Source organism: Amblyraja radiata, unplaced genomic scaffold (assembly GCF_010909765.2).
Source record: "Amblyraja radiata isolate CabotCenter1 unplaced genomic scaffold, sAmbRad1.1.pri scaffold_517_ctg1, whole genome shotgun sequence".
Lineage (NCBI taxonomy): Eukaryota > Metazoa > Chordata > Chondrichthyes > Rajiformes > Rajidae > Amblyraja > Amblyraja radiata.
In genome coordinates, this window is record NW_022630586.1 from 1 (window position 1) to 21753 (window position 21753).

At 57.4% G+C, this 21753-nt stretch overlaps 1 protein-coding gene across 1 annotated transcript; it reads right to left on the minus strand.

Annotated features, from left to right (window-relative positions):
* Positions 1 to 4: 4 nt before the first annotated feature.
* On the minus strand, positions 5 to 21747 carry LOC116970087 (chromodomain-helicase-DNA-binding protein 8-like; the record flags this gene model as incomplete). The annotated part of the gene is made up of 17 exons (XM_033016817.1): positions 21690 to 21747; positions 17524 to 17592; positions 15433 to 15488; positions 15018 to 15135; positions 14385 to 14468; positions 14139 to 14276; positions 13736 to 13857; positions 13268 to 13511; positions 12650 to 12826; positions 11776 to 11919; positions 10733 to 10988; positions 5847 to 6057; positions 3625 to 3820; positions 2867 to 3034; positions 2509 to 2688; positions 2119 to 2229; positions 5 to 202 (listed from the first exon to the last, which is right to left on the minus strand). Coding segments are annotated over exons 1-17 (2526 nt in total), but the record flags the coding sequence as incomplete, so codon positions are not given.
* Positions 21748 to 21753: the final 6 nt, after the last annotated feature.

Here is a 21753-nt window from a genome sequence, read left to right on the forward strand (position 1 = left end):
ACCACCCGTACACCAGGAGGTTTTTCTCGGCACGAAAGCACTCTGTGCGCCCGTAGCCGTGCCGCCGTTCGTGGGACCGGCGTGAGCGCGGTCGATCATCGCCGTCACTCTCCACCTCGGAGAACTCCACATCATCATCCTTGGTGGTGTTGAAGGGTCGCGTCTGCTTGCGGACCCGCGGTGTGTCGATCACCAGGTTATTCTGTGGGGGGGGGCGGGGACACACACACACACACACACACACACGCACACGCACACGCAAACACACACACACACGCACACGCAAACACACACACACACGCACACGCACACGCAAACACACACACGCACACGCAAACGCACACGCACACGCACACGCTCACACACACACACACAAACACTCACACACACAGACACTCACACGCACACGCAAACACACACACACACACAGAGCACAGCCCATGTCAGCATCATCACTCTCCCCGGTACACGTTGGTGAGACCGCATTTAGAATTTTTCGAGGATGTAACTAGTAGAGTGGATAAGGGAGAACCAGTGGATGTGTTATATCTGGACTTCCAGAAGGCTTTCGACAAGGTCCCACATAAGAGATTAGTTTACAAACTTAAAGCACACGGTATTGGGGGTTCAGTATTGATGTGGATAGAGAACTGGCTGGCAAACAGGAAGCAAAGAGTAGGAGTAAACGGGTCCTTTTCAGAATGGCAGGCAGTGACTAGTGGGGTACCGCAAGGCTCAGTGCTGGGACCCCAGCTATTTACAATATATATTAATGATTTGGACGATGGAATTGAATGCAACATCTCCAAGTTTGCGGATGACACAAAGCTGGGGGGCAGTGTTGTTAGCTGTGAGGAGGATGCTAGGAGGCTGCAAGGTGACTTGGATAGGCTGGGTGAGTGGGCAAACGCATGGCAGATGCAGTATAATGTGGATAAATGTGAGGTTATCCACTTTGGTGGCAAAAACAGGAAGGTAGACTATTATCTGAATGGTGGCTGATTAGGAAAAGGGAGATGCAGCGAGACCTGGGTGTCATGGTACACCAGTCATTGAAAGTAGGCATGCAGGTGCAGCAGGCAGTGAAGAAAGCGAATGGTATGTTAGCATTCATAGCAAAAGGATTTGAGTATAGGAGCAGGGAGGTTCTACTGCAGTTGTACAGGATCTTGGTGAGACCACACCTGGAGTATTGCGTACAGTTTTGGTCTCCTAATCTGAGGAAAGACATTCTTGCCATAGAGGGAGTACAGAGAAGGTTCACCAGATTGATTCCTTGGATGTCAGGACTTTCATATGAAGAAAGACTGGATAGACTCGGCTTGTACTCGCTAGAATTTAGAAGATTGAGGGGGGATCTTATAGAAACTTACAAAATTCTTAAGGGGTTGGACAGGCTAGATGCAGGAAGATTGTTCCCGATGTTGGGGAAGTCCAGAACAAAGGGTCACAGTTTAAGGATAAGGGGGAAATCTTTTAGGACCGAGATGAGAAAAACATTTTTCACACAGAGAGTGGTGAATCTCTGGAACTCTCTGCCACAGAAGGTAGTTGAGGCCAGTTCATTGGCTATATTTAAGAGGGAGTTAGATGTGGCCCTTGTGGCTAAAGGGATCAGTGGGTATGGAGAGAAGGCAGGTACGGGATACTGAGTTGGATGATCAGCCATGATCATATTGAATGGCGGTGCAGGCTCGAAGGGCCGAATGGCCTACTCCTGCACCTATTTTCTATGTTTCTATATTGTGTTCAGTTCTGGGCACCGTGTTATAGGAAAGATATTGTCAAGCTTGAATGGGTTCAGAGAAGATTTACGAGGATGTTGCCAGGACTAGAGGGCGTGAGCTACAGGGGGAGGTTGAGTAGGCTGGGTCTCTATTCCATGGAGCGCAGGAGGATGAGGGGAGAGGAGGTGTATAAAATCATGAGAGGAATAGATCGTATCGATGCATAGAGTCTCTTGCCCAGAGTAGGGGAATCGAGGACCAGAGAACACAGGTTCATGGTGAAGGGCCACACACACCCTGCGGTTGACCATGTGTGTGGGGGGTGTACGGGGGGCTGTACGGGGGGGGGGGTGTACGGGGGGGGTGTACGGGGGTACAGGGCCACACCCACCCTGCGGCTGACCATGTCCAGGTCGATGTCGGCCTTCTTTGCCCACTTCTGCCAGAAGTTGGGGTCGTCCAGTGAGATGTCCGTCCTGTTGCCCGTCGCCACAAAACTGGCCTGGAACACAGAGAGAGAGAGAAGCGTCACCACACTGGGGGGGGGGGGGGGGGGGGGGGGGGGGGGAGGGAACAGAGGGGGGGACGGGGGTGGACGGTGGGGGTGGAAGGACGATGGGGGGCGGGGAAGGGGGAGAGGGGTGGGGGGGGAGTGGGGGGTACCAGTGACGGGTGGGGGGCGGAGTGGCCCGTGGTGGGGTAGGGCGGGGGAAGAGGGGGGGGGGGGGGGGGGGGGGGGGAGGGGGGTGCTGGGGTACTTGCGCAGGGGCATGGTCCTGACCTTGGCGAAGGTTGAGCCCTTGCTCTCGGTCTCGATGGTGATGGTGGTTGTCCTCCGGGACAGGATCTGGTCGATGTCTTCCTCACAGAACTTGGAGCCTTCGTCCTCCTCGTCCATGATGGCTCCGTACGCACCCTTACGCAGCAGGTCCTCGATCTCCTTCTTGGAGAACTGCTGTACCTGCGGCACATACACAGGGTCACACAGTGGGGGGGAGAGAGGGGGGAGAGAGGGGGGAGCGAGGGGAGAGAGAGAAGGGAGAGAGGAGGGAGAGAGAGAAGAGAGAGAGAGAAGGGAGAGAGAGAGCGGAGAGAGAGAGGGAGAGAGAGGTGGGCAGACAGGGGGGTGTGGGACGTACCCCGTTGACGGCGTTCTCTCGGCCACTCATGGACTGTAGCACGGCCTTGTCGAGGCCCAGCTTGAGGCTGGCCTTGTCGAACATCTCCCTCTCGTACGAGTTGCGGGTGATGAGGCGGTAAACCTTCACCGCCTTGCTCTGACCAATCCGATGACACCGCGCCTGGGCCTGTGTGGGGGGGGGGGGGGGGGGGGGGGTTGAGAAGGTGGACTGTGGACCTCAACCCATTCCCCTCCCCCCCCCCCCGCCCCATCTTGGCCTGGTGGAGGGGAGTATGCCTGTGGATCCCAATCACCATCCCACCCTGCCTCTCCCCACTGACTCCTCTCTCCCCGTGCCCTGCCTCACCCCCCATCCCCTGCCTCACCCCCATATCTCCCTGCCTCTCCCCCCATCTCTCCCCACTGACTCCTCTCCCCGTCCCCTGCCTCTCCCCCCATCTCTCCCCACTGACTCCTCTCTCCCCGTCCCCCGCCTCTCCCCCCATCTCCCCCGTTTCCTGCCTCACCCCGTCCCCTGCCTCTCCCCCCATCTCTCCCCACTGACTCCTCTCTCCCCGTCCCCCGCCTCTCCCCCCATCTCCCCCCGTTTCCTGCCTCACCCCGTCCCCTGCCTCTCCCCCCACCTCTCCCCATCCCCTTCCTCTCCCCCATCCCCCTCCTCTCCCCCCATCCCCTGCCTCACCCCCCCACCTCTCCCCCGCCTCTCCCCCATCCCCCGCTTCTCCCCCCACCTCTCGCCCTGTACCCCGTCCCTACCTGAAGGTCGTTCTGGGGGTTCCAGTCGGAGTCGAAGATGATGCAGGTGTCTGCTGCGGTCAGGTTGATACCCAGCCCGCCCGCCCGCGTGCACAGCAGGAAGACAAAGCGGTCTGAGTCGGGCTTGCTGAAGCGGTCGATGGCAGCTTGACGCAAGTTCCCACGCACGCGCCCGTCAATCCGCTCGTACAGGTACCTGCGGGGGCACGGGACACGCACCTGACCCTTACGCCACTTACACCGGAGAGGCACCCATACACAACAGGTGCAGGAGGAGGCCATTCGGCCCTTCGAGCCAGCACCTCCATTCACTGTGATCACGGCTGATCATCCACAATCAATACCCCGTTCCTGCCTTCTCCCCAGATCCCGTTGTACTTCCCCTTTTCCCAACTTGACACCATTCAGATAATAATCTGCCTTCCTGTTCTTGCCACCAATGTGGATAACCTCACATTTATCCACATTATGCTGGATAATGAGGATAACGCCTGATGCTCTGCATCCCAGGGGACTTAAGGAAGTGGCTCTGGAAATCGTGGATGCATTGGTAATCATTTTCCAATGTTCTATAGACTCAGGATCAGTTCTTGTTGATTGGAGGGTAGCGAATGTTATCCCACTTTTTAAGAAAGGCGGGTGAGAGAAAACAGGGAATTATAGACCAGTTAGCCTGACATCGGTGGTGGGGAAGATGCTAGAGTCAATTATAAAAGATGAAATAGCCGCACATTTGAATAGCAGTAACAGGATCGGTCCGAGTCAGCATGGATTTACGAAGGGGAAATCATGCTTGACTCATCTTCTGGAATGTTTTGTGGATGTAACTAAGAAAATGGACAGGGGAGAGCCAGTGGATGTAGTGTACCTGGACTTTCAGAAAACTGTCCAAGTCACCCTGCATTCTCAAAGCATCCGCTCACAGTTCACACAGCCACCCAGCTTTGTGACATCTGCAACTTTGCTAATGTTACTTTGAATCCCTTCATCTAAATCATTGATGTATATTGTAAATAGCTGCGGTCCCAGCACCGAGCCTTGCGGTACCCCACTAGTCACTGCCTGCCATTCTGAAAGGGACCCGTTAATCCCTACTCTTTGTTTCCTGTCTGCCAACCACTTCTCTATCCATGTCAGCACTCTACTCCCAATACCATGTGCCCTCATTTTGCCCACTAATCTCCTACATGGGACCTTATCAAATGCTTTCTGAAAGTCTAATATGTGGGTGTATGGAACGAGCTGCCGGAGAAGGTAGTTGAGGCTGGGACTATCGCAACGTTTAAGAGATAGTTAGACAGGTACATGGATAGGACAGGTTTGGAGGGATATGGACCAAGCACGGGCAGGTGGGACTAGTGTCGATGGGGCATGTTGGCCGGTGTGGGAAAGATGGGCTGAAGGGCCTGTTTCAGTGCTGGGTGACTCTGTGAGGAAGAGGAGTGGATGGGGGGGATCCAGAAATATTGAAGGGGGGGGAGGAGGGAGATGGGGAGGAGGATGTGGGAATCGAGGAGCTGCATCTCACAGAGCTGGGAGTGGCTGGGTTGCCAGGGACAGAATGGGCCGAAGGGCTCAGTTCAGTTTGTTGCAGGCCATTATTGTTTAGAACCAGGGGCCACAGTTTAAGAATAAGGGGTCGGCCATTTAGAACGGAGACGAGGAAACATTTTTTCACCCAGAGAGTTGTGAGTCTGTGGAATTCTCTGCCCCAGAGGGCAGTGGAGGCCGGCTCTCTGGATACTTTCAAGAGAGAGCGAGATAGGGCTCTTAAAGATAGCGGAGTCAGGGGATATGGGGAGAAGGCAGGAACGGGGTACTGATTGTGGATGATCAGCCATGATCACATTGAATGGCGGTGCTGGCTGGAAGGGCCGAATGGCCTCCTCCTGCACCTATTGTCTATATTTCTATGTTAACAAGCGGGATGGATCTGCCCCTGAATCTGGAGGTGTGCGTTTTCACACTGCTGTACCTGATGGGAGAGGGGAGGAGAGGGAGTGACCGGGGGTGAGACTGGTCCTTGATGATGCTGCTGGCCTTGCCGAGGCAGCGTGAGGTGTAGATGGAGTCAGTGGAAGGGAGGTTGGTTTGTGTGATGGTCTGGGCTGCTGGCCTTGCCGAGGCAGCATTAGGTGTGTGAATGGAAAGGCGGTTGGTTGAAGGGAGGGTGTGCTGCGTGTAGCTGGGATAGCAGGGGCAGGATGGGCTGAAGGACTCACCTCTTCTGGATGAGGTAGTCCTCGAGGATGTCGAGGCAGCGGACCATCTGGGAGAAGACGAGCACCTTGTGGCCGCCGAGCTTGAGCTTGGGCAGCAGCTTGTCAATCAGCACCAGCTTGCCCGCAGATTGGATCATCGCCTGCAGGTGGAAGTCTATCGCCAGTGGGTCATGGCTCTCCCGGAACTCCCCCAGAATCTTCTCCTCCGCTCCTGCACCGGGAGAGAGAGAGAGAGAACATGACAGGGGGAGAGAGAGTGTCACACGGGGAGAGAGCCGGTAACCCAGGGGGAGAGAGCGTGACACACGGGGAGAGAGCCGGTAACCCAGGGAGAGAGAGCGTGACACATGGGGAGAGAGCCGGTAACCCAGGGAGAGAGAGTGTCACACGGGGAGAGAGCCGGTAACCCAGGGGGACAGAGAGCGTGACACACGGGGAGAGAGCCAGTAACCCAGGGGGAGAGAGAGCGTGACACACTGGGAGAGAGCGTGACACAGGGGGAGAGAGAGCGTGACACACGGGGAGAGAGCCGGTAACCCAGGGGGACAGAGAGCGTGACACACGGGGAGAGAGCCGGTAACCCAGGGGGAGAGAGCGTGACACACGGGGAGAGAGCGTGACACAGGGGGAGAGAGAGCGTGACACACGGGGAGAGAGCCGGTAACCCAGGGGGAGAGAGAGCGTGACACACGGGGAGAGAGCCGGTAACCCAGGGGGAGAGAGCGTGACACACGGGGAGAGCCGGTAACCCAGGGGGAGAGAGAGCGTGACACACTGGGAGAGCCGGTAACCCAGGGAGAGAGAGCGTGACACACTGGGAGAGCCGGTAACCCAGGGAGAGAGAGCGTGACACACTGGGAGAGCCGGTAACCCAGGGGGAGAGAGCGTGACACACAGGGAGAGAGCGTGTAACACGGGGAGAGAGCCGGTAACCCAGGGGGAGAGAGAGCGTGACACACGGGGAGAGAGCCGGTAACCCAGGGGGAGAGAGCGTGACACACGGGGAGAGCCGGTAACCCAGGGGGAGAGAGAGCGTGACACACTGGGAGAGCCGGTAACCCAGGGAGAGAGAGCGTGACACACTGGGAGAGCCGGTAACCCAGGGAGAGAGAGCGTGACACACTGGGAGAGCCGGTAACCCAGGGGGAGAGAGCGTGACACACAGGGAGAGAGCCGGTAACCCAGGGGGGGAGAGCGTGACACACGGGGAGAGAGCCAGTAACCTAGGGGGAGAGACATTCACACACGGTGGGGGAGAGAGAGGGTACACCGGGGAGAGAGGTGTGACACACGGGGAGAGAGCCGGTAACCCAGGGGGACAGAGAGCGTGACACACGGGGAGAGAGCCGGTAACCCAGGGGGAGAGAGCGTGACACACGGGGAGAGAGGTGAACAGGGGAGAGAGGGAGAGCCGGTAACCCAGGGGAGAGAGCGTGACACACGGGGGAGAGCCGGTAACCCAGGGGGAGAGAGCGTGACACACTGGGAGAGCCGGTAACCCAGGGGGAGAGAGAGCGTGACACACGGGGAGAGAGCGTGACACAGGGGGAGAGAGCCGGTAACCCCAGGGGAGAGAGAGCGTGACACACGGGGAGAGAGCCGGTAACCCAGGGGGAGAGAGCGTGACACACGGGAGAGAGCCGGTAACCCAGGGGGATAGAGAGCGTGAAACACATGGGAAGAGCCGGTAACCCAGGGAAGGAGAGAGCCGTGACACACGAAACTGGATAGAGCCGGTAACCCAGGGGAGAGAGAGCGTGACACACGGGGTAGAGAGCCGGGTAACCCATGGGGAGCGAAGCGTGACCACAGGGGAGAGAGCGTGACACACGGGAGAGAGAGCGGTAGCACAGGGGTAGAGAGAGCGTGACACACGGGAGAGAAGCCGGTAACCCAGGGGGAGAGAGGAGCGTGACAACACGGGGAGAGGGGATCCGGTACCCAGGGGGATAGAGAGCGTGACACACCGGGGAGAGAACCCGGTTAATCCCAGGTGGAGAGAGAGCGTGACACACTGGGAGAAGCCGGGAACACAGGGAGAGAGAGCGTGAAACACCCGGTAACCCAGGGGAGAGAGCGTGACACACAGGGGAGAGGACCGGTAACCCAGGGGGAGGAGATGCGTGACACCACGTGAGAGAGCCATGGTAACCCTAGGGGAGAGAGAGACAGTGCACACAACGGGGAGAGAGAGCCGGTTACCCAGGGGAGAGAGAGCGTGACACATGGGGAGAGAAGGCGGTTAACCCAGGGGGAGAGAGAGCGTGGACACACGGGGAGAGAGCCGGTAACCCAGGGGGAGAGAGAGCGTGACACACGGGGAGAGAGCGTGACACAGGGGGAGAGAGCGGACACAGGGGGATGAGAGCGTGACACACGGGGAGAGAGCGGTAACCCAGGGGGAGAGAGAGAGCGTGACACACGGGGAGAGAGCCGGTAACCCAGGGGGAGAGAGAGCGTGACACACGGGGAGAGAGCCGGTAACCCAGGGGGAGAGAGAGCGTGACACACGGGGAGAGAGAGCGTGACCCAGGGGGAGAGAGCGTGACACAGGGGGAGAGAGCCGGTAACCCAGGGGGAGAGAGAGGGGTGGACACACGGGGGAGAGAGAGCGGTAACCCAGGGGGAGAGAGCGTGACACACGGGGAGAGAGCCGGTAACCCAGGGGGAGAGAGAGCGTGACACACGGGGAGAGAGAGCGTGACCCAGGGGGAGAGAGCGTGACACAGGGGGAGAGAGCCGGTAACCCAGGGGGAGAGAGAGCGTGACACACGGGGAGAGAGCCGGTAACCCAGGGGGAGAGAGCGTGACACACTGGGAGAGCCGGTAACCCAGGGGGAGAGAGCGTGACACACGGGGAGAGAGCCAGTAACCCAGGGGGAGAGAGAGCGTGACACACTGGGAGAGAGCGTGACACAGGGGGAGAGAGAGCGTGACACACGGGGAGAGAGCCGGTAACCCAGGGGGAGAGAGAGCGTGACACACGGGGAGAGAGCCGGTAACCCAGGGGGAGAGAGCGTGACACACGGGGAGAGAGCCGGTAACCCAGGGGGAGAGAGCGTGACACACGGGGAGAGAGCGTGACACAGGGGGAGAGAGAGCGTGCACACGGGGGAGAGAGCGTGACACACGGGGGAAAGAGCCGGTAACCCAGGGGGAGAGAGAGCATGACACACGGGGAGAGCCGGTAACCCAGGGGGAGAGAGCGTGACACACTGGGAGAGCCGGTAACCCAGGGGGAGAGAGCGTGACACACGGGGAGAGAGCCAGTAACCCAGGGGGAGAGAGAGCGTGACACACTGGGAGAGAGCGTGACACAGGGGGAGAGAGAGCGTGACACACGGGGAGAGAGCCGGTAACCCAGGGGGAGAGAGCGTGACACACGGGGAGAGAGCCGGTAACCCAGGGGGAGAGAGCGTGACACACGGGGAGAGAGCCGGTAACCCAGGGGGAGAGAGCGTGACACACGGGGAGAGAGCGTGACACAGGGGGAGAGAGAGCGTGACACACGGGGAGAGAGCGTGACACACGGGGAAAGAGCCGGTAACCCAGGGGGAGAGAGAGCGTGACACACGGGGAGAGAGCCGGTAACCCAGGGGGAGAGAGAGCGTGACACACGGGGAGAGCCGGTAACCCAGGGGGAGAGAGAGCGTGACACACGGGGAGAGAGCCGGTAACCCAGGGGGAGAGAGCGTGACACACTGGGAGAGCCGGTAACCCAGGGGGAGAGAGCGTGACACACGGGGAGAGAGCCAGTAACCCAGGGGGAGAGAGAGCGTGACACACTGGGAGAGAGCGTGACACAGGGGGAGAGAGAGCGTGACACACGGGGAGAGAGCCGGTAACCCAGGGGGAGAGAGCGTGACACACGGGGAGAGAGCCGGTAACCCAGGGGGAGAGAGAGCGTGACACACGGGGAGAGAGCCGGTAACCCAGGGGGAGAGAGCGTGACACACGGGGAGAGAGCCGGTAACCCAGGGAGAGAGAGTGTGTCACACGGGGAGAGAGCCGGTAACCCAGGGGGAGAGAGCGTGACACACGGGGAGAGAGCGTGACACAGGGGGAGAGAGAGCGTGACACACGGGGAGAGAGCGTGACACACGGGGAGAGAGCCGGTAACCCAGGGGGAGAGAGCGTGACACACGGGGAGAGAGCCGGTAACCCAGGGGGAGAGAGCGTGACACACGGAGAGAGAGCCGGTAACCCAGGGGGAGAGAGAGCGTGACACATGGGGAGAGAGCCGGTAACCCAGGGGGAGAGAGAGCGTGACACACGGGGAGAGAGCGTGACACAGGGGGAGAGAGCGTGACACAGGGGGAGAGAGCGTGACACACGGGGAGAGAGCCGGTAACCCAGGGGGAGAGAGAGCGTGACACACGGGGAGAGAGCCGGTAACCCAGGGGGAGAGAGAGCGTGACACACGGGGAGAGAACCGGTAACCCAGGGGGAGAGAGAGCGTGACACACGGGGAGAAAGCCGGTAACCCAGGGGGAGAGAGAGCGTGACACACGGGGAGAAAGCGTGACACACGGGGAGAGAGCCGGTAACCCAGGGGGAGAGAGCGTGACACACGGGGAGAGAGCCGGTAACCCAGGGGGAGAGAGAGCGTGACACACTGGGAGAGCCGGTAACCCAGGGGGAGAGACATTCACACACGGGGAGAGAGCCGGTTACCCAGGGAGAGAGAGTGTGTCACACGGGGAGAGAGCCGGTAACCCAGGGGGAGAGAGAGCGTGACACACGGGGAGAGAGCCGGTAACCCAGGGGGAGAGAGAGCGTGACACACGGGGAGAGCCGGTAACCCGGGGGAGAGACATTCACACACGGGGAGGGAGGGAGGGAGGGAGAGAGAGAGACCCGGTGGCCGTGCCCCCCCCCCCACGTACCGTTGATGAGGTAGGGGTGGTTGCAACACTTGCGTAGTTCCATCATGGTGTTGAGCAGGTTGGGCACGTTGGCCTGGCCCGCCCCCTTGGCCAGGAAGGTGAAGTTACGCTCCAGGATGGCGCGGTAATACTTCTTCTGGATGTTGGTCAGCTCCACCTCTATGATGGTCTCCTCCTTGGGGGCCAGGTTCTTCTCCACATCCTCCTTCAGACGCCGCAGCATCATGGGCTTCAGCAGGGCCTGCAGCTTCTGCACCTGCGTGGCAGCGAGAGAGAGAGAGAGGGGGGGTGAACCAGGGGCAGGCACGGCCGGGGGGGGGGGGGGGGGGGGGGGGGGAAATGCCCAGCGCCACCCTGCCCACCCATCCCAGCTCCCCCTCCCCCTCTCTCCCCTTCCCTTCCCCTCCCCCCCCCACATCACCCCGTCCGTCCCCGTCCCCTCCCACCCCACCCCACGTCACCCCAGGTCTTTCCAGGTGAGGCTGAAGTTCACCTGCACCTCCTCCAACCTCATCTACTGTATCTGCGGTTCCAGGTGTCAACTCCTGTACATCGGCGAGACCAAGCGCAGGCTCGGCGATCGTTTCACTGAACCCTCCGCTCAGTCCGTCTTAACCAACCTGATCTCCCGGTGGCTCAGCACTTCAACTCCCCCTCACATTCCCAATCTGACCTTTCTGTCCTGGGCCTCCTCCATTGTCAGAGTGAGGCCCAGCGCAAATTGGAGGAGCAGCTCCTCATATTTCACTTGGGTAGTTTACACCCCAGCGGTATGAACATTGACTTCTCTAACTTCAGATAGCCCCTGCTTTCTCTCTCCATCCCCTCCCCCTTCCCAGTTCTCCCAGTTTCACTGTCTCTGCCTACATTCCATCTTTGTCCCACCCCCTCCCCGTCATCAGTCTGAAGGGTCTCGACCCGAAACGTCGCCCATTCCTTCTCTCCAGAGATGCTGCCTCACCCGTCGAGTTACGCCAGTCCCATCTCCTCCCCTTCCCCCCACACATCACCCCCTTCCCCCCAGCCCCCCCCCCCCTCCCTACCTGTTCCTCTGTCTTCAGGTCGCCGAACTCCTGCAGGAACGCCGACTCGAGGGGGAACTGCGAGGGTTCCAGGAAGTTGAGGAGGCTGAAGAGTTCCTCCACCGTGTTCTGCAGTGGCGTTCCCGTCAACAACACCTTGTGTTCCTGCAACAGGGATCCGCAGGGTCAGTCACACCAATGCAGCCCCAGCCCTGTCGCAATATCCCCAGCTCCCACGCATCACCAGCAACGCATGGAGCCTTCATAACAAGAGGAGTCAAGTATAGGAGCAAAGAGGTCCTTCTGCAGTTGTACAGGGCCATAGTGAGACCACACCTGGAGTATTGTGTGCAGTTTTGGTCCCCTAATTTGACATTCTTGCTATTGAGGGAGTGCAGCGTAGGTTCACCAGGTTAATTCCCGGGATGGCGGGACTGTCATATGCTGAGAGAATGGAGCGGCTGGGCTTGTACACTCTGGGGTTTAGAAAGATGAGAGGGGATCTTATTAAAACATATAAGATTGTTAAGGGTTTGGACACGCTAGAGGCAGGAAACATGTTCCCGATGTTGGGGGAGTCCAGAACCAGGGGCCACAGTTTAAGAATAAGGGGTCGGCCATTTAGAACGGAGATGAGGAGAAACCTTTTCACCCAGAGAGTTGTGAATGTGGAATTCTCTGCCTCAAGAGGGCGGTGGAGGCCGGTTCTCTGGATGCTTTCAAGAGCGAGTTAGATAGGGCTCTTAAAGATAGCGGAGTCAGGGGATATGGGGAGAAGGCAGGAACGGGGTACTGATTGTGGATGTTCAGGGCGCAGGAGGAGGGGAAGGGGGTGGGGGCGGGGGCGGGGGCAGGGGGCAGGGGCAGGGGCAGTGGGGGGGAGGTGGCCACATACCAGCTCCATCATCTTGAGCCCCTCGAGCAGTTTGCAGTTGCGGTTCTTCAGGCGGTGGGCCTCATCGATGATGACACATCGCCAGGCAATCTCCCGCAGCTCCGGGCAGTCCGACAGGATCATCTCAAACGTGGTGATCAGCGCATCAAAGCGGTACGAGCCCGGGATGAAGAGGCCCTGGTGGAGGGAGGGCAACAGTGAGGGGGAGAGAGAGAGACAGAGAGAGAGACAGAGGGAGAGACAGAGGGAGAGACAGAGGGAGAGAGAGAGGGAGAGACAGAGGGAGAGACAGAGGGAGAGACAGAGGGAGAGACAGAGGGAGAGAGAGAGGGAGAGACAGAGACAGAGAGAGAGCAAGAGATAGAGAGGGAGAGAGACAGAGAGAGGCAGAGAGACGGAGACACAGAGGGAGACAGAGAGGGAGACAGAGAGGAGGGGAGGGGAGATGAGATGAGTGGAGGTAGGGGTGGGGAAGGGAGGAGACACGTGCAAGGGGGGGGAGATGGAGGGGAGACGAGGGGGGGGGCGGGGAGACGAGTGGGGGGGAGACGGGGGGGGGAGGGGAGATGGAGGGGAGACGAGGCGGGGGAGACGAGGGGGGGGGGGTCCATACTGTACCTTGGCATCGCGGAAGTACATCTCGTACTGCTGGATCATCTGGCGACTGGCGAGGCTGCCGTGGTAGACGATGGCGTTCATGTCGGTCCAGGTGGTGAACTCTCGCTCCCAGTTGGTGATGGTGGACAGGGGGGCGATGACCAGGAAGGGGCCAGACACCCCCGTGGTGTAAACCTCCTCCAGGAAGCTGATGGACTGGATGGTCTTACCCAGACCCATCTCATCTGCCAGGATACAGTTCTGTCTGTGGGGGGGGGGACACAGTCAGACCGGGGGAGGGAGAGAGGGCGAGAGCGAGATAGAGAGAGAAACAGAGAGATAGGCAGAGAGACATAGAGAGAGAGAGAGACAGAGAGAGAGAGAGAGAGAGAGGGGCGAGAGAGAGAGGGGGGAGAGAGAGAGGGGGGGGGGGGGGAGAGAGAGAGAGGGGGATGGGGAGAGAGAGGGAGCGCGCCCCCACCCACCCACCTGTTGTACCAGTTGAAGAGCAGCCAGTTGACGCCCTCAAGCTGGTAGTCACGGAGCTGGTTGTTGTTCTTGTAGTCCCGGTACTGAGCCAGCTTCTTCCACGCCTTGGCCGGTGGCCGCTCCTACAGGGGGGGGGGGGGGGGGGGAGGTTAATGGGGCAGCAAAGACCCGCTGTTAGGGGAGGGGGCAGAGGTGGTGTTTGGAGTCAGGAGGAAGGCAGGGTGAGGGGAGGGGATGGGGGTCTCACCGTCTGGGCCAGCCGGATTTTGCGGGCCGTGGGGGGAGGGGGAGTGGGTGGGGGTCTCACTGTCAGTGTGAGTCTGGGTTTGCGGGGTGTGGGAGGGAGGAGGGGGCGGGGGTCTCGAGGGTGGGCGGAGGTCTCGGAGGGGGTTGGGGGTCTCACCGTCAGTGTGAGTCTGGGTTTGCGGGCCTGCAGCCGCTCAAACTCCTCGACCTTGCCCTCGTCCACGTCCTCCTTCAGCTCCCACGTGCTGTCCTCATACGGCAGCGAACACCACTTCACCAGGTAGTAGACCACCGGCTGTGGGGGACAGGGGGCTCAGACACATGTACACCCCCTCGCCATGGACCCCCCTCCCCACAAATCTGTACACCCCCCTCCCCTTGCCCCCCACACCCCCCCCCTCACCTCGCCGTTGTCCTTGTCCACACTGTGTGACTCCTCCAGCAGGCGGTCGGCCTCAATGTAGTCGGGGTTAAAGGGTTCCTCATCCTGGGGACAGTGGGGCAGACGTCCGCGCAACGAGACACACCTGGGGCATGCTGGGGGGGGGGGGGGGGGAGGATAGGGTGCAGAGGGGGAGGGTGGGGGGGTGAGAGGTTGGGGAGGGAGGGAGGGTGGGTGGGAGGTTGGGGGGGAGGAGGGTGGGTGGGAGGTTGGGAAAGTTGGGGAGGGAGGGGAGCAGGTTGGGGGAGGGAGGGGGAGGCAGGTTGGGGAGGGAGGGAGGGTGTGTGGGGGGGGGAAGGTTGGGGGAGGGAGGGGGGCAGGTTGGGGGAGGGAGGGAGGGTGTGTGGGGGGGGAAGGTTGGGGGAGGGAGGGGGAGCAGGTTGGGGGAGGGAGGGAGGGTGTGTGGGGGGGGAAGGTTGGGGGGAGGGAGGGTGTGGGGGGGGAGGGTAGGCGGGTGGGGGTGGGAGGGCAGGTTGGGGGGGTGGGAGGGGTTTGTGGGGGGTGCAGGGTGGGGGGGGGGAGGGCAGGTTGGGGGGTGCAGGGTGTGAGGGAGGAGGGAGTGGGGGGATGCAGGGTGGGGGGGGGAGCACCCACCTCGTGGAAGATGTGCCTCATGTGAGCCATCTTGACCTTGAAGCGTTTGATCTTCTGGTGAATGCGTTTGTCTTTCTCCAGCTGCTGCATGTTGGCCCATTCACAGTGCAGGTACGAGCTGCAACACAGGGGGGGGGGCATCAGGGGGGAACGACAAAGCTGGGGAGGGGAGCGTGGGGGGGGGGGGCAGCGTGGGTGGAGGCGTGGGAGCGTGGGTGGGGAGCATGGGTGGGGGGGCGTTGGTAGGGGGGAGCGGTGGGGGGGGGGGCAGCGTGGGGTGGGGAGTGTGGGCGGGGGCGTGGGATGGGGGAGCGTGGGGGGGAGGGAAGCGCGGGGGGGACGCGTGGGGGGGGGGGTAGCGTGTGGGGGGGGGGTCCTTAGGGGGGGCATGCCTGTCATCATGCCACACACTCACTAGTTCTTGTACTTGACGTAGTATTCTTCCAGCTCCATGTACTGACCCGCGTAAACCTGCAGAAGGGAAGGGGCAACATTAGGAGTCAACTCCCAGAGGCCTGGGGGGGGGGGGGGGGGGGGGGGGGGGGACCCTGGAGCACCCCCCACAAACGGCAAACATCCTCTGACCTCTGTTGCCCGGGGTCACGAGCTGCAGGAATTGTGGGTAGAAGATGCGGTGGTTTGGCTCATGGATGGGGGGGAGGGGGGAAGGGGGGATTCTGCCAGAGACCCGGGTTCCATCCAGGCTACGGGGGCTGTCTTTAATTTAGTTTTGTTTAGAGATCCAGCACAGAAACAGGCCCTTCGGCCCACCGGGTCCGTGCTGACCAGCGATCCCCGCACACTAACACTATCCTACACACACACTAGGGACAATTTTTACATTTATACCGAGCCAATTAACCAAACAACCTGCACGTCTTTGGAGTGTGGGAGGAAACCGAAGATCTTGGAGAAAACCCACGCGGGTCACGGGGAGAACGTGCAAACTCCGCACAGACAGCGCCCGTGATCGGCATGGAACCCGGGTCTCCGGCGCTGCATTCGCTGTAAGGCAGCAACTCTACCGCTGCACCACCATGACCGCCCAATGGGGAGAACGTGCTAACACCATCTGTACGGAGTTTGCACGTTCTCTCCCCGTGACCTGCGTGGGTTTTCTCCAGGCGCTCCGGTTTCCTCCCACACTCCAAACACGTACAGGTTTGTAGGTTCATTGGCTTGGTGTAAATGTAAATTGTCCCCAGTGTGTGTAGGATAGTGCTAGTGTGCGGGGATCGGTGGTTAGCACGCACTCAGTGGGCCGAAGGGCCTGTTTCTCTGAAATAAACTAAAGATGCTGAAGTTTGGTTTCCAAGTGGGTGGAAGTGCCACGCGACAAGATGCTGCTGTTTGAGTCGGGAGCACATGCCGTTTGAGTCACCAACGGGACAATTTTACACAAACTGGGAACTGCAGATGCAGTAAAAAAAATACAGTGCTCAGAGGGTCGGGCAGCGTCTGTGGAAAACATGGATGGGTGACGTTTCACAGAGTGCTGGAGTAACTCAGCAGGTCAGGCAGCATCTGTGGAGAACATGGATGGGTGACGTTTCAAATTGGGACCGTTCTTCAAAATATCTCAACTCGAAACGTCTCTAGTTACTCCAGCATTCTGAAACGTCACCTATCCATGTTCTCCACAGATGCTGCCTGGCACAGAGTTACTCCAGTACTCTGTGAAACGTCACCTATCCATGTTCTCCACAGATGCTGCCTGACCCGCTGAGTTACTCCAGCACTCTGTGAAACGTCACCTATCCATGTTCTCCACAGATGCTGCCTGACCCGCTGAGTTACTCCAGCACTCTGTGAAACGTCACCTATCCATGTTCTCCACAGATGCTGCCTGACCCACCCGCTGACACTCCAGCATTCTGTGAAACGTCACCTATCCATGTTCTCCACAGATGCTGCCTGACCCGCTGAGTTACTCCAGCACTCTGTGAAACGTCACCTATCCATGTTCTCCACAGATGCTGCCTGGCACACTGAGTTACTCCAGCACTCTGTGAAACGTCACCTGTCCATGTTCTCCACAGATGCTGCCTGGCACACTGAGTTACTCCAGCACTCTGTGAAACATCACCTATCCATGTTCTCCACAGATGCTGCCTGACCCGCTGACACTCCAGCACTCTGTGACCTAATTGCCCAGTTATTGTGGTGGTGTGGGTCACACAGGCTTTGCTGGCGATGGACAGTGGGAGCAGACCTCGCTTGCCACTGCAAGGTTACCTGTCCCGGCACTGCTTTGGTTTAGTTCAGAGTCAGCACCGACCAGCGATCCCCGCACAATGACACCACCCTACACACACTAGTCAATTAACCGACAAACCTGCACGTCTTTGGTGCGTGGGAGGAAACGGGAGCACCCGGAGAAAACCCACGCGGTCACGGGGAAAACGTGCAAACTCCCTACAGACAGCACCCGTAGTTAGGATGGAACCCGGGTCTCTTGTGCTGTGAGGCAGCAGCTCTACCCGCTGCTTCATCGAGCCACACCCACCTCTTTCTTCGCCAGTCGGAACGAGAGGATCTTGTCCACGATGGCAGCATCCTCCTCACTGGGGTTTTCCTGACAGACAGAAGAGACGACACATTAGTTTAGTTTAGTTTGTTGTCACATGCACCGAGGTACCGTGAAAAGCTTCTTCTTGCCTGGTATCTTCTGGAATGTAACTAGGAAAATGGACAAGGGAGAGCCAGTGGGTGTAGTGTACCTGGTGTTTCAGAAAGCCTTTGATAAGGTCCCACATAGGAGATTAGTGGGCAAAATTAGAGCACATGGTATTGGGGGTAGAGTGCTGACATGGATAGAAAATTGGTTTAGAAGGATGAGAGGGCATCGTATTGAAACATATAAGATTATTACGGGTTTGGACACGCTAGAGGCAGGAAACATGTTCCCGATGTTGGGGGCGTCCAGAACCAGGGGCCACAGTTTAAGAATAAGGGGTCGGCCATTTAGAACGGAGATGAGGACATGGAAAGGAAGGACATTAGTTTGGAGGATGTGGAATCGGTATGGGTAGAGCTGCGAAACACTAAGGGGCAGAAAACGCTGGTGGGTGTTGTGTACAGGCCACCTAACAGTAGTAGTGAAGTTGGAGATGGTATCAAACAGGAAATTAGAAATGCGTGTGACAAAGGCAAAACCGTTATAATGGGTGACTTCAATCTACATATAGATTGGGTGAATCAAATTGGCAGGGGTGCTGAGGAAGAGGATTTCTTGGAATGTATGCGGGATAGTTTTCTAAACCAACATGTAGAGGAACCAACGAGAGAGCAGGCTATTCTAGACTGGGTATTGAGTAATGAGGAAGGGTTAGTTAGCAGTCTTGTTGTGCGTGGCCCCTTGGGCAAGAGTGACCATAATATGGTTGAGTTCTTCATTAGGATGGAGAGTGACATTGTTAATTCAGAAACAAGGGTCCTGAACTTAAAGAAAGGTAACTTTGAGGGTATGAGACTGAATTGGCCAAGATAGACTGGCAATTGATTCTTAATGGGTTGACGGTAGATATGCAATGGAAGGCATTTAAAGACTGCATGGATGAACTACAACAATTGTTCATCCCAGTTTGGCAAAAGAATAAATCAGGGAAGGTAGTGCATCCGTGGATAACAAGGGAAATCAGGGATAGTATCAAAGCGAAGGATGATGCGTACAAATTAGCCAAAAAAAGCAGCATACCGGAGGACTGGGAGAAATTCAGATACCAGCAGAGGAGGACAAAGGGCTTAATTAGGAAAGGAAAAATAGATTATGAAAGAAAACTGGCAGGGAACATAAAAACTGACTGCAAAAGTTTTTATAGATATGTGAAAAGAAAGAGATTAGTTAAAACAAATGTAGGTCCCTTGCAGTCAGAAACAGGTGAGATGATCATGGGGAACAAGGATATGGCGGACCAATTGAATAACTACTATGGTTCTGTCTTCACTAAGGAAGACATAAATAATCTGCCGGAGATAGCAGGGGACCGCGGGTCAAAGGAGTTGGTGGAATTGAGTGAAATCCAGGTTGGCCGGGAAGTGGTGTTGGGTAAATTGAATGGATTAAAGGCCGATAAATCCCCAGGGCCAGATAAGCTGCATCCCAGAGTACTTAAGGAAGTAGCTCCAGAAATAGTGGATGCATTAGTAATAATCTTTCAAAACTCTTTAGATTCTGGAGTAGTTCCTGAGGATTGGCGGGTAGCAAACGTAACCCCACTTTTTAAGAAGGGAGGGAGAGAGAAAACGGGGAATTACAGACCAGTTAGTCTAACGTCGGTAGTGGGGAAACTGCTAGTCAGTTATTAAAGATGGGATAGCAGCACATTTGGAAAGTGGTGAAATCATTGGACAAAGTCAGCATGGATTTACAAAAGGTAAATCATGTCTGACGAATCTTATAGAATTTTTCGAGGATGTAACTAGTAACGTGGATAGGGGAGAACCAGTGGATGTGGTGTATCTAGACTTCCAGAAGGCTTTCGACAAGGTCCCACATAATAAGAGATTAGTATACAAACTTAAAGCACACGGCATTGGGGGTTCAGTATTGATGTGGATAGAGAACTGGCTGGCAAACAGGAAGCAAAGAGTAGGAGTAAACGGGTCCTTTTCACAATGGCAGGCAGTGACTAGTGGGGTACCGCAAGGCTCAGTGCTAGGACCCCAGCTATTTACAATATATATTAATGATCTGGATGAGGGAATTGAAGGCAATATCTCCAAGTTTGCGGATGACACTAAGCTGGGGGGCAGTGTTAGCTGTGAGGAGGATGCTAGGAGACTGCAAGGTGACTTGGATAGGCTGGGTGAGTGGGCAAATGTTTGGCAGATGCAGTATAATGTGGATAAATGTGAGGTTATCCATTTTTGGTGGCAAAAACAGGAAAGCAGACTATTATCTAAATGGTGGCCGACTAGGAAAAGGGGAGATGCAGCGAGACCTGGGTGTCATGGTACACCAGTCATTGAAAGTAGGCATGCAGGTGCAGCAGGCAGTGAAGAAAGCGAATGATATGTTAGCTTTCATAGCAAAAGGATTTGAGTATAGGAGCAGGGAGGTTCTACTGCAGTTGTACAGGGTCTTGGTGAGACCACACCTGGAGTATTGCGTTCAGTTTTGGTCTCCAAATCTGAGGAAGGACATTATTGCCATAGAGGGAGAGCAGAGAAGGTTCACCAGACTGATTCCTGGGATGTCAGGACTGTTTTATGAAGAAAGACTGGATAGACTTGGTTTATACTCTCTAGAATTTAGGAGATTGAGAGGGGATCTTATAGAAACTTATAAAATTCTTAAGGGGTTGGACAGGCTAGATGCAGGAAGATTGCTCCCGATGTTGGGGAAGTCCAGGACAAGGGGTCACAGCTTAAGGATAAGGGGGAAATCCTTTAAAACCGAGATGAGAAGAACATTTTTCACACAGAGAGTGGTGAATCTCTGGAACTCTCTGCCACAGAGGGTAGTCGAGGCCAGTTCATTGGCTATATTTAAGAGGGAGTTAGATGTGGCCCTTGTGGCTAAGGGGATCAGAGGGTATGGAGAGAAGGCAGGTACGGGATACTGAGTTGGATGATCAGCCATGATCATATTGAATGGCGGTGCAGGCTCGAAGGGCCGAATGGCCTACTCCTGCACCTAATTTCTATGCTTCTATGAGGAAAAACATTTTCACCCAGAGTTGAGAATTTGTGGAATTCTCTGCCTCAGAGAGCGGTGGAGGCCGGTTCTCTGGATACTTTCAAGAGAGAGTTAGATAGAGCTCTTAAAGATAGCGGAGTCAGGGGATATGGGGAGAAGGCAGGAACGGGGTACTGATTGTGGCTGATCAGCCATGGTCACATTGAATGGCGGTGCTGGCTCGAAGGGCCGAATGGCCTCCTTCTGCACCTATTGTCTATCCAGTCAGCAGAATGACAATGCATGATTACAATCGAGCCGTCCAGTGTACAGATGCAGGATGAAGGGAATAACATGAATGATGTTTAGTGCAAGGTAAAGCCAGTAAAGTCCGATCAAAGATAGTCTGAGGGTCTCCAATGATCTCTGGTTGTGGTATGATGGTTCAGTTGCCAGATAACAGCTGGGAAGAAACTGCCCCTGAATCTGGAGGTGTGCGTTTTCACACTTCTGTATCTGATGGGAGAGAGGGGAAGAGGGAGAGATCGAGGTGCGACTGGTCCTTGATGATGCTGCTGGTCTTGCCGAGGCAGTGTGAGGTGTAGATGGGATAGGGGAGAAGAGGGGAGGGGAGGGGAGGGGAGGGGAGGGGAGGAGAGGAGAGGGGAGGAGAGGGGAGGTGAGGTGCCGGGAGGGGATGTGATGAGAGGAGAGGAGAGGGGAGGTGAGGAGAGGAGAGGGGAGGAGAGGGGAGGAGAGGAGAGGGGAGGAGAGGGGAGGGGAGGAGCGGGGAGGAGAGGGAGTGACCGGGGTGCGACTGGTCCTTGATTGTCCATGACTTTAGCAGAATGGACCCCCACCCTGACCCCTCCCCTCCCACAGCCCTGCGTTGAGCCCACCCCAGCCAGCCCTAGTCAGGCCCTACCCCTCCCTGGTTTGTGGGGGGGCAGGAAGGGTGCTGATACAGTGTGGTCTCAGCAGGGTGGTCTGAGGCAGGGTGGTCTGAGGCAGGGTGGGCTCAGCAGGGTGGACTCAGGGCAGGGTGGTCTCACCACAAACAGCTGCATGGTCTGCAGGCTGGGGTCCACATCCATGATGGGGGGCATCTTGACGGGC